Raw genomic sequence first — 13,142 nt, 5'->3', positions numbered from 1 at the left:
TTGCAGTGCCTGCAGCTTTAGAGGTATGTGAAGGGTTGCTTTAATGTTCCTTTACTGCTTGTTAAGAATATAGAATTACTTAAATGTCCATAACCTGGCCACTGGCTCACATAAAAGGCTTTGTAAGCTATTAATTGCTGAGCAGCATTTAGAATGAAAATAAATGTATTCATTTTTAATTTATAAATGTGTGTAAAGTGTGCCATGACATTTCTTGAGGTGGTCAACAAAAATTATTTCCAAAGGATAGATAACAATATGTCCACTATGGAAATAACAGGTGTGTTGTGTAGTGGTTTTAAGGCTATAAGTATACACAGTATAGGATGCAGACGTGCACTTGGTGCGGGGGTGTATTTTTGGCAGAGTTGGGAGAGTTTTGGCCAACCTTCCATCAAGTTTCCAGCGTCAGGCACAGCCTGAATACTGCAGGTCTTTGTTCCTCTTGAGATTCTATGGCAAAAAGCATGCAAGTGTTCTAAGCCACTGGGACCAATACACTTTAATCAACTGGTCCTATTGATTGGCAGACCATTCTTTTCAAAGCTTGCCTGTATATTTAGCCTAAACCTGGCCACACATGTGATTGTACAATCTCCTTTATACTTACCAACACTTATGTTGTGGGGAGAACCTACCTCAAAAAAAATATCAATTCAACTGCTATCCAGCTAGATAAAGTTAGTAAATCTAAAGGAGATTATACAATCAGACTGTAACATATACAGTAAATCTAAAGGAAATTGTACAATCGAATTGTAATGTGGATGGCTGGCTTAACAAATGTCAGCTATATTTCAGCAAAGACAGCTACTCGTTCTGCAACAGCGTAGGAAAGGAAATCAGTATACACAAGTGCTTCTGAAGCTATTCCTAATATGTCTTTTTTTTCTCTGCAATGTTGTGTCTATATTATTTAAAATCTACTATACAGGTGCAAACCATATGTGCTACACAATAACTATACAATAACATTACAAATGACTTTAATATAAAGTTCTTTAAATAAAAAATAACAGAACCACAGCTACAGTCACATCCAACAGCGACCACTACCCTGGCAAGCTCATAGCTGAACAATAACGGCTGAGGAACAGGAGTCGCTGCTGGATGCAAATGTATGAACGATGCTGGTAAAATAAATAATAAGAAAAATGGCACCAATAATACACTTTTACGCATAACTGTTATGGAATTACACCTTAAATCTTCAAGTCATTTCAAATGTACGGATATCCTGATTGTCCGGATTTCAATTAAGCAGCATTATAGTTAGTTTTTTTCTCTTACTCTGACTGCAGGAAACAAACATACTTCATGTTGTAACAAAACCTCCAGATGTGATTGTTCACTTGACATGTTCGGCAGCATGTGACGAGCAGTAAAACTTTTTGTGAGTAATAAAGTTTGAAAGATTGTTAAACTGGATGTCACACAGGCGGCAATACTTCCCGCTGGCTGCAGCTGCTCCAGATCCATTCACGGTTTTCGTTAGGCTTGATGCCTGATCCTCAACAGCCGGGGCTGCCGGAGAAACGTTTTCATTAGCTGCCGGAGGTTTGTCAGGTGCCCAGGAGGGTGATTTACACCCGTCTTCTGCTGGAGGGTTCTGGGAAAGGTTCTCTTGCTGAGAGTTTACAGCAGGCCGATCCTCCTGCTTAAGTCCACCGTTCACTATTACCATGCCCCGGTTTTTTGGCAATAGTGGGAGCGACTCTTTCTTCAGTAAAGAACATCCATTTGAAGGTATCTGACTTTTGGGAGACTCGCTTTCTACATTTGTGCTTTGATCTAAATCCGCATTGTGTATTACAAGAGACCCAGAAATATAATCACTTGGCTTGATTCCATAATATGGGGAAAGCTGATCGGCGCCTTTCGCTTTTTTTATTGCTCCTGGGTAAAGGCATTGTGAAAAAAAAGCATTTTTGTTTTCCTCTTTTGTGGCGATAAGCTGTGCTGCCTCGCTAAAGACTTTAAGACCTTGAAGAGTCGCTAAGTGTGAAGAGAACAAGTTCCCATTAGGTGAGGACTGTTTTGAGGTCCTGTTCTTTTCACACTTTATGGAGCTCCTTTCGAAGTTGGCTTCAGGGCTGTTCCTTTCGCTCTCGGGATTGGGGAAAACTTTGCTCTCTAGATTTCCTATGTCGTTACGTTGGCTTGCTGTCACGGGACAGAAGTTTTGCTTGTGGGTAAGGTAGTTCTCAACTTTATTAAAACCTATCTTACATACTGTGCACTCGTGATAGTCCAGGAGCCTTTTGGGAGATGAGGCTACTCGATCAGACTGCGCTAAGCATTTTTTGCTAAGGTCTATTGGTGCATCCATCTCCAGGGAGGAAATGGTTGAGTGAGAAGTTTCGCATTTCACCACGGGAACACATTTACTAATTGAAAGTGATGTTTCCAAATGCTTTGGAACGACTCCTGGAAAGATATCACACCTGGGATGATAACAGTCCCCAGGGTTTTCTGCAGGCTCTTGGACAGATGTGCAAGGGTTGCCAAGATTAGCTACATGAAGAAAATGCTGTTGAACTAGTTGTGGCCTCTGATCGTGCTCAGGAAGGCACATCTCATACATCTTTCTCCTCTTCCTAGTGCGCATAGTTCTCTGCATGGCAGGCACTTTGTTTGTCGCTGATCTTTTTAATGGAGGGTCATGGCGAGTTGCGCAGTAGTACTGTTTATGAACCATGAATGTTTCATGCCTACTGAAGGTTATATTACAAGCAGCACAGGTGGTACTGTTTGGGTCACTGCTGTCACCTTCCATTTGTGGGGGTGCAGCATTTTTAATTTCTGCTGCTTTTCCATTCATTTTCTCATCATTGTTACTCGCATTTGGCAATTTTTTTACATCAGAGGCAAAGTCTTTATCCCTTGGCTTTAAGTTTGACCCCAGAAGATCTAGAACGTTGCCTGAGTTAATGCAGGAGGCCTGAAGCAGTTGGTTGTCATTTTCAGAAGAATGAAGAGTTGTGTTGAGAAGGTTGACAGGATTTTGAGCATTGGTTGGGCTCACAGCTTCTGGAATCTTCTCCGTTACACTGGGAAAGTCTGACTTGCTTATGTGCTGCCATCGGCTATTGCAGTAGTGTTTCTTATGTACCAAATAATTGTCCAAGTTGTTAAATGTTATATTGCACTCAAAGCAAGTGGCTCCCTTAGGCATCAGGGGGCTGTAAATGACAGGGGGATAGCTATTGCTACCGTGCCTTAGCCTCCGGTGTACCAGTTCCGACATCTTTGCCAGTATTTCTGAGGCTTGAGGAACCACAGTTATATCATGGGGAAAAGCAAACTGAGATAGAAAGGGTGCCATGGGGAAAGAGGGTCCAATAGTGGGCTGTACAGGAGATGAAGCAAGCCTGGGGCTCGATGGCTCAGATTTTATTTTAGTGTAGGAAAACATGTTTTTATTGCCTGTCTCTAGCCGCTGATTGGACAGAAAAGGATGTGGTTTCTTCTCACTCTTTTCCAGTTCACTGTCTGAGCTTGCATCTTTGTTCAGCCCAGTCTTTTGGCTCTGCAGAAGTTCATTTTTATTCAGCAGCTCTGGCGTCTGTTGTGCATTTGCTTCGTTGGCACCGGGAGAGTGTTCGGTGTCAGCTTCCCGTTGCAGTTTACTTCCAGGGACATGAAGCTCCTGGTGTTGTAGGAGTTCCCTCTGAGTTTGAAAGCCAAAATGGCACTGATTGCATCGAAAGGCAGCTTGCGTAAGATGAGAGAACAGGTGTTTGTGGAAGTTAATCACAGATTCTGCCGTGTAGTTACACACTGTACATTTCAGGCTGGCCCCGGGAGGAAAGACATCTTCAACTTTAACACCTGCAAAAAGACAGGATTATGTTAATACAAAAATAAATCTTGCTGATCTATCTGCAAACCCGACAAAATATCTTATCACACACAAAACATTCCCAACCCTTCTGGCTTTCTGAACAACTTGCCATTCTGCATTTTTTTTTTCTCCAAATAAATAAAACAAAGAATGTTGGACTGTTAAAGGGCCTAACAAGTAAACTACAAATTGGGTAACACAAAATTAGACCTCCCTAACCACTCTGTCCGGTCAACACATGCAGGTTTATTCAAAAAGAATTAGCAAAGTGTTAAAAACTTTGTGAACTGCTGCTGCTCTGAAGACACACAGCACACTCTTCAGCTACTCAGCATGAAGAAAGACTATTTAAACTGAATGCATTTGCAAATAGGTGGGAAGCCACACCAGGTGCCAGGTCAAGGCGCCTTTGTAAAGTGTGGTTGCTTAGCTCTAAACTAGCTGTAGAATATGCTGGGGAAGTTATGTATCAGTCTATGGATTGTCCCACCTATGTGCAGCTTACCTGTGCTAGGTAATAAATTGATCTGAATGGTTGCCATTTTGCATTGTTGGACTCAGTAAAGACACACAGAGGTTGATTCACTAAAACTAAGGCCCCCTTCACTGCAAACGGATGGATGAAATACGGACATGCATGCATCCCTATGGGATAGCGGGTGTCTGCGGATGAACATCCGATATCGTTCGTCTCCGCTATGGTCCGGTTCTGCAGACGGAGGAAAATCCTACTTTTCTATCCGTCTGCAGAGCAGATCGGATGAACACAGACAGACGGTCCGTATTCATCCGATCCCCCAAAGAGGAGAGCAGAGATCTGACAGGGCGGTCCCTGCACAGTGTGCCAGGACTGCCCTGTCATCCGTTGGCTCAGCGGGGATAAATGGAGTGATCCCCACTGAGCAAGCGGATCATCACTGGGCGGATCATTACGGATCCGTCCCGTGTGAAAGGGGCCTAAAGAGTGTAGAATCTGGTCAGCTGTGCATGGTGGCCAATCAGCTTCTAACTTCAGCTTGTTCAATTGAGCTTTGATCTTTCTATGCAGAACTGCACCATATTTTGCACTTGTTTTAGTAAACCACACTGACAGTTTCTTCAGCTGTTTTAAGGGCTTCTGGTGTGTTGCCTCCAAGGCATTCCTATTTTTAATGAATTTCATTTTTGCATGGTTGAGTTCTTGCACTTATTCTCTGAGAAAAAAGCCCTGTGTATATATATATATATATATATATATATATATATATATATATATAATTTATTTTCATCTGGAGTTCAACTTTAAAATATATCCCTAGCCCCTTATTTTGTTTTTAAAAAAGTACGAACGGATTAAAACATTTGTTGGGTTTTTACTGTTATCTGGAGCTTGGTTGGAGAGATGTGTCCTCATGCATTGCCACCATTTAGCCAGACAGGAAGTGAGAGAAAAGCTACAGCAGGGACCCATGACAGGGGTTCTAAACTATATATATATATTTTTTTTTTTTCTGTCGGTGTTGCTGTGATATAAAAAAACATTCTAAATCCTTTTTTTCCCCTTTTTTATAAGTGATCACATTCCCTCCGTTCTCAGCTGAGCTGAGAACGGCTGAGCTTCCCAGTGAATGGCTGTGCAGAGGGGGCATGTCAGGACAAGTCTCATCATTAGAGGAAAGCAGGCAGTCCCAGCATAGCTAGAGAACTGACCACAATGCGCTCTCCTGCTTAGTGTGATCAGCTTTAATAGGAAAGCAAGGGGATGAGCAGGTGCACCAGGGATTTCACATATAGGAAGCAATACAAAGAAAACACTTTCTCACACAAGTACATGGTAAAGCAGGCACATGTCAGGAATATGAAGTGCTGGCGGAACAAACACTTTAAACCTTTGTTACTATGGTACAGCAAGAGGGAAACATTTCTCTAACATAGCCAGGGGATTAAATCTTTCTCCACACTAGAAAAAAAAAAAGTTTTATCTGGACATACACTTTAAGTTTTTTATGAGTGTAAGTAGAACTAGAAGAGGTCATAATGACTTAGTGGCTGCTGTCCATGAAGTTGCTTTTTCCTTTTTCTATAATACCAGACTGGTTCTTTAAAAAGGTCATGACTGATGTCCCTACCACTGTACTACAGTGTAATGGATATCTGTCATAACAAAGGAAATACATTGCTAACATTGCACATCATCTGTCATTCAGCATTAAGACACCAGAAAGTAACACATTTTACAAGATTTTACGTTGTGACTTGGACTTTACATAGGGCTGAGGACTCTCCTCCCACCCTGATCTGACATTGTTGGATGCTTGTTGAACCCTGTAAATTAAAAAACATGAGCTATGAAATCACAGCACACAAAGTGCAGGAAGGTACAGAATTGCCCAACGTCCAAAGAGGACAGGTCTCAATCCCTAAACACCCGGGGCAAAATTATTCTGACAGGTACACTCTAGTCCACCTAGCCAAAACCATGCATACTCCAATCCTCAGGGACTAGCCAATACCATTACTCCAAGTACTAAGTAAGGGCTCATCTGAAGGAGACCCTTAGTTAGGGAGAGGAAAAGGACCCATGAAGGCCACAGATCCTCCCCGACATCAGGGTAGGCCTTGATAAACTTGCACTCTCTGTCTCTGTGGAGTGTAAATGTAAGAAACCCATGTTCAGTGCAAGTGCTTGTGCAATAACTAGTCAAAAAATGGGAGGAATGGGATTGATTTACATATGTGGATGTACCAGGTTTCTCTCTTCATTCCCTGCTGTCAAACGGAAAGGTGTGTAAGTGAAAGAAAGGTATATGCAACTGGATGGGCAAAGCCCATATTCCCATTAAAGATCCTAAACTATTCACCATCCCCAACTTTACAGTAAACCCCTAATGTGAGATAAGAACATCTGAATTCTTTTTCTTCACACAGAGAATTGTGATTCAACAGACTTACCGCTGTGGGAGTTTAGATGCACTTCCAGTGCTCTGGCATTAGAAAAGCTTTTGGTGCACTGTGGGTATGGGCAGATACTGGACATCTGTGGCGTGCTTTCCTCACTGTCCTCTGGAAGCTGGGCTGTATCCCTCTGGCGACCACTGCAATAATACATGAGATGGGCCTGCAAGTTGCGCTCGCTCCTGTACCAAATTCCACAAGATTTGCAGGGGAATATGTCTTCTGCAAAGAAGGCAGAAAAAGGCAACAAATCAGTGAAGCTGAATGCTGAACTCCAGGCAAACAACTGTTTTACCTGCCAAGGGATTTATAACTTTGTTCAGCCAGTCTTATGATCCAAGCTTCATTACCAGAAAGCAAAGGCAGGACCTAGACCTCTCAAACTTCACTACAGTTAAGCAATACAGACTGGTCTGGGACCCATTCCAGCCTCTGATTGGACAATGAAGGAACAGCAGCACACTGATGAGGTAAACCCTGTACTCTTCCCTGTGTAGGAATGTGCATGCCCATGATTGGCCTCTGCTGCTTTCCTGCAGACAATGTACAGAAGATGGCTGAAGCCTGATAGCCTCCATGTAATCATTTAGGCCGCGTACACACGCGGGGACTGTTCGCTCAACTTTGTCCGTCAAACAGTTTCAGCGGACAGTCCGCTCAAAATTTGCATGGACGGACTTGCCCACACACGACGAACGAACAGTCCGCTGAAACCGTGCGCGATGACGTGAACGGCACGTACGACGGGACGAAAAATACGACGTCCTATACACTGCAATGCAAACTTCGGCGTGTAAATCCTTTCTGAGCATGCGCGGAACTTAGTTTGACGAACAAGCCTACACACGAGGGGACTGTTCGCTGAAACAAAGTTTCAGCGGACAGTTTTTCGGAATTTCCGAAAAACTTTGTTCAGCAAACTTTGTCCGCTGAAAGCCCACACACGAGCGGACTGTCCGCCGAAACACTGTTCAGCGGACAAAGTTGAGCGAACAGTCCCCGCGTGTGTACGCGGCCTTATAATAAGTATATAACTGGATCAGCTATTGCAATTGACAGTGGTAAATTTGCCACGGCTCTGGTTGTATGGTAGGCAGGGCTTTTTCTCTCAGAATAGGTGCAGGAACTCCCCTCTCCCTAGTCAACCCTTGTCCTCACCCCCTTTACCACCTCCAAGCACTATCCCTTGTTTCCACCCCCACCCACCTCCCAGTACCACCTCTTTTAGAGAAAACAGAAACATGTATAATTTTATGGTGCTAAGTAATCTATATGAAACTTGGTAATTGCAATAGGAAAAGTGGTAAAACAAATCCAATGCGGCCAGCAACAATAGCCCCTCCCCCAAGAAAAATAGACCCCCCCACAATAATAGACATCCCCCAACAACAACAGATCCCCCCAGCAACAATAGACTGGTTGCAACAAAATACCGCCTTGCAACAACAGATCCACCCCAGGATTAATAGACCCCACCAGAAACTATAGACCCATCCCTCAACAATGGTTCCCCCATAAACAATATATCCTCCAGCAGCCAGCATTAATAGACCCTCCTTCAACCGTAAATCCCTCCTAGCAACAATTGACCCAATAGCAATATAATATCCCCCAGCAACTATAGATCCCCCAGCATCATTTGGACCCTTCAGCACACTCCACTACCCCCCTTGCCACTGCATATATTCAATGCTGAAGGTGCCGGAACTGCGTTCCCACTGAAAAAAAGCCCTGATGTGGTATTAGGTATTAGGTGGGTGGTCAGGGGTCTGTAAAACCGTTGTTCAACCACCTGTTTTTACTGCACCCTGGTCAGTGACCACCTATGTGAATAAAGCCTAAAATGTAATGGTAATGCATATATATGTGGGTATTAATGGGACCATGAAGTTTCCCTTTGTCTTTCAAACCTAAAGATGTGAACCGGGATCCTCTCAGCAGTGGTTGTTGCTCTGTTGTAAATCCCGTTTTGTTATTTTTACCTATAGGTAAGCCTATAATAAGGCTTAACTGTATGTAAAATGAATATATCCTAAACTTGCACCATTTAGGAGATATGCACCTTGCATGCAGCCGCTGACGTCAGTGGTACATGCCCTCTGAAGGTCCAGCGTACCCAGAGGAAAGGACAGGAGAAGAAGTCAGCCCTCTCAGTGGTGACTGGGCGCCGCTGGGAGGGCTTGGTTCTAAGGTGAGTATTTCATAATGTGCTAATTTGCAATGCATACTAGCCATTATGCCTTTGCCTTGCAGGGTTTTTTTTTTTTTTTCTAGCGGTTTACAACCTCTTTAAAGCCTACTGAATTATTATTATTATTATACAGGATTTACAAGCATACCCCACTTTTAAGTATACAATGGGGTTTATTTACTAAAGCTGGAAAGTGCAAAATCAGGCTCACTTCTGCATAGAAACCAATGAGCTTCCAGGTTTTATTACCAAAGCTTAATTGAACAAGCTGGGGTTAGATCTCATATTTAAGAGGTCCTGTCATGCTTTTTTTTTACAAGATGTTTACATTCCTTGTATTAGGAATAAAAGTGACAGATTTTTTATTTTTTTTAAAGAACAGTGTAAAAATAAAAAATAAAAGGTAAAATAAATAAGGAAAAAAATGTTTTTAAATGTGTCCCGTCCCACCGAGCTTGCGTGCAGAAGCAAATACATATGTGAGTAGCATCCGTATATGAAAACGGTGTTCAAACCACACATGTGAGATATTGCCGCGATCGTTAGAGCAAGATACAATTCTAGTCCTAGACCTCCTCTGTAACTTAAAACATGCAGCCTTTAGAATTTTTTAAACGTCGCCTATGGAGATTTTTAAGGGTAAAAGTTTGTCACCATTCCACGAGCGGGCGCAATTTTGAAGTGTGACATAATCTTTCATAATATGAAAAAAATTGGGCTAAAAAAGTGTATTTTTTCCAAAAAAAGTGCGCTTGTACCACTGCGCAAATACGGTGTGACGACCGCCATTTTATTTTGTAGGGTGTTAGGAAAAAAACTATGTAATGTTTGGGAGTTCTAAGTCCTTTTCTAGCAAAAAAAACTATTTTTAATTTGTAAATAACAAATCTCAGAAAGAGACTCGGCCCTTAAGTGGTTAAGATAGCGCGGCATTTCATAATATATACACTGATTGTGCATGAATTTATGGGACCTGATCAATGCCAGCATCTGTACATATAGTAGCGTTTTTAATAGTGGTAGCTCGCAAAAAATTTTATTTTGAAGTTAGAAGCTGATTGGCCACCATGCACAGCTGCACAAGATTTTGCACTCTCCAGATTTAGTAAATAAACTCCTAACTGTTATCCAGCAATGTTGGCACCCGAGCCGATTCTTCAATCGGCTTTCGGTGCAGGTGCCGGCATCTTCACTAAGGTAAGCCTACTGTGCAAGCCCAAATTGCATTGCGCTTTCCGAATAGTCCCACTGTCTTCTGGGACCTGTGAGTGTCCCAGAAGGCAGCAGAGTGGGGGGGAAGGAGGAGGGGCTGGACATACTCAGAGATATCTTACCTGGAAGTGGGAGTAGGTACCTGTCAAACCAGGTACCCCCCAAAAAAAAATGTGGCAGTGGAAGGGGGGAGAGTGCGAACAAGCAGAGCTTCCACTTTTGGATGGAGCTCCGCTTTAAAGTCTATAAAATGTTTTGTTTACACAATAACACAAATTAAAAAAGCAAACAGACTATGCTAAGTAGGCCAAGTAGCACCCAAGAACAATTGTTCCCTGATCTGAAACTGAAAATTTCCTTGCAAGGTGAACATGTGCCATTTTTACTAAATTAACCCCAAAGTGTAGGTTATAGGTGGCTTAAGAAACCCAAAAAAGTACAATAAAAACAAAAAACCCATACATTATAAATAGTTTGCAGTATCTAGAAAAATTGTAAATAGAAGTTTTCCAACTCTTTACATGCCCAATTAAATGGCTTAAAATTAGCAGAAGAGGCATTTATTTAATTCTGTATGCATAAAATTAAGTTTACGTTCATTTAATTGCTTATATATGATACATTGTATTTAAAACATATGTCAGAGTTTCCAAAGAATCAGTGCATCACATGCCACTTACTGTTGACAATGGCTGTAGGCAAGATAGAAGCCATAGCTGCTTGTTGAGGAAGGAGCTGTATGGAGTCCAACAAGCGCGCTGGATACATCCCCTCCGCAAGAGTCATTTGAGTGGCAGCTTGTAGCCTTGAGTCAAAATCCACAACAAAGGCAATTAACTCCTCGCCCTCAGCAATAGACTTGGTGGTTGTACACCACAGTTGTCCCCCTGTAAGCACAAACGAAGGAGTGTACTGTTAGTGGCTAAATAAGTCTCAAAATGTCAAACAAGAGCAAGGCACCAAATTGCTAAAATCTTCAGGTTGAACACATTTCATAATGACTTTCACCCAGGAGACGAGAAACTAAAAATCTTACCAGCTTTCAGAAATGTTTGGGTGGTAAAAGTTTATGAAGCTGGTAATTCAATGGGGTTGATTTATTAAAGGCAAATAAGATCTTCACTTTGCAAGTGTGTTAGGGAATTTTTCTCAGAACTTAGTGAATGAAAGAAGCTCTGCTGATTTCCATCAACTAACCACTTGACCACCAGGAGGTTTTACCCCCTTCATGACCACCAGGAGGTTTTATCCCCTTCATGACAAGAGCACTTTTTGCTATTAAGCACTGTGTTATTTTAACCACTTCCTGACCGCCTACTGTGGCAGGTCGGCTCTATTGTATTCGCTTCGTGCAATAGCCACTTGGGGGGGGGGGGGGGCATGTGCACGCTGAAGCACGATTGCACGCTGATTAGATAAAGGGGATGCCGATCAGCACCCAATGTTCACCAGCCACCCGTAATCGTTCCCAGGAGAGTCAGGACAGGATGTAAACAAGGCAGATTGCCGTTCTGACAGGGGAGAAGATGGAGATCTTGTGTTCCTGCTAAGGACCACCGATCTCTGTTTTCACCCAGTAAGAGCAACCCCCACATAGTTAGAAAGCACCCCTTAGGGACACACCTAACCCTTTGATCGCCCCTGGTGTTAGCCCCTTCCCTGCCAGTGTCATTAGTACAGTAACAGTGCATATTTTTAGCAATGATCACTGTGATAATGTCATTGGTCCCCAAAAAAGTGTCAAAAATGACAGTTTGGTGTCCGATTTGTCCGCTGCAATGTTGCAGTCCAGCTAAAAATCGCTGATCACCAACATTACTAGTAAAAAAAATATCCCATAATTTGTAGATGCTATAACTTTTGCGCAAACTAATCAATATATGTTTACTGGGATTCTTTTTACCAAAACGATGTAGCACAATACGCATTGGTCTAAACTGATGAAGGGCATGTGGGAAGGACATCAGTTTTATTTGGGTACAGTGTCGAATGACCACGCAATTGTCAGTTAAGGTAATGCAGTGCCGTATCGCAAAAAAAGACCTGGTCTTTAAAGGGGTAAAACCCTTCGGGCTGAAGTAGATAACTGGCAATTGCATTGTCATGCAACACTTTACACAAATTAAATTTATATAATTTTTTTTTCACACAAATAGAGCTAATTTTTTGGTGATATTTAATCAACACTGGGCTTTTCATCTTTACTATATAAACGAAAAAATACCAATTTTTTATTTTAAAAACATGTTTTTTCTTAGTCTATGTTATAAAATTTGCAAACAAATAATATTTTTTCATAAAATTAGGCTAAAATGTAGTCTGCTACATGGTTGGTAAAAATAACCCAACTCAGTGTACAATATTTAGAGTTTTTGTAAAATTTTCAAGAAAAACAGTTTGAAATGAAAAGAATCTTCTGCCTAGAATTATTATCAGCGATATTCCTCCATTAGGCTTATACTAAGCAAAACAGTCAGAGTATCTGCAGATGGGTGTTTTCTTGCACTTAAGCCTCCTTTCATACAAGGCTTCTGATCAAGTCTGCCAGTCAGTTTTTCAAGTGGACCTGACAGGAACTTCTATTCAGCTCTATGGGCAAGCGGAGGTAAATGGACTTGTGTCATCTTAGTCTATCCAAGTCTCGAGAAAATGGAAAAGGACTCACAGTTTATGAGTAACTCAGAAAATCAGGCAAGCCAAAGACAAGTCATCCTATTATATAAGATATAAAAGTGAAATCCCTCTTTATACAAAGTTAAAACAAGTACGGTATATTTACTGTTTTACCTGTCAAAGAGTTTGTCATTTTGGCCAACTATTCCTGTGATACACACACCACGGATCAGTCAGTAATATCATACTGCTACTTTCTTATTTAGAATTTTTGTTTCTTGGGTCTGCTTCCAGCTCGTTGGACAGAGGTAATGATGATGATTTTATGTCCAATGAGAAGGCTGAAGG

The 13,142-nt window shown here is 41.9% G+C and overlaps 1 protein-coding gene across 2 annotated transcripts in view; it reads right to left on the bottom strand.

Moving 5' to 3' along the window:
- Positions 1 to 978: 978 nt before the first annotated feature.
- Positions 979 to 13,142, bottom strand: part of ZFPM2 (zinc finger protein, FOG family member 2) — a 509,990-nt gene continuing 497,826 nt past the window's right edge. The window contains exons 6-8 of one of the 2 annotated variants that reach the window (XM_077493162.1): positions 10,862 to 11,068; positions 6,776 to 7,000; positions 979 to 3,831 (exon numbers count right to left, since the gene is read on the bottom strand). In XM_077493162.1, the coding sequence (XP_077349288.1) occupies positions 1,349 to 3,831; positions 6,776 to 7,000; positions 10,862 to 11,068 (2,915 nt within the window). In that variant the 3' untranslated portion in view covers positions 979 to 1,348. The remainder of the gene's footprint in view (positions 3,832 to 6,775; positions 7,001 to 10,861; positions 11,069 to 13,142) is intronic. The other variant, XM_077493163.1, reaches the window with a different exon arrangement.

This window comes from Lithobates pipiens, unplaced genomic scaffold (assembly GCF_037356315.1).
Source record: "Lithobates pipiens isolate NorthernLeopardFrog02 unplaced genomic scaffold, aLitPip1_a1.2 Scaffold_19, whole genome shotgun sequence".
NCBI classification, from domain to species: Eukaryota; Metazoa; Chordata; class Amphibia; order Anura; family Ranidae; genus Lithobates; species Lithobates pipiens.
The sequence above is the reverse complement of the archived record's forward strand: the minus strand, read 5'-3'. Positions and strand labels throughout refer to the sequence as shown.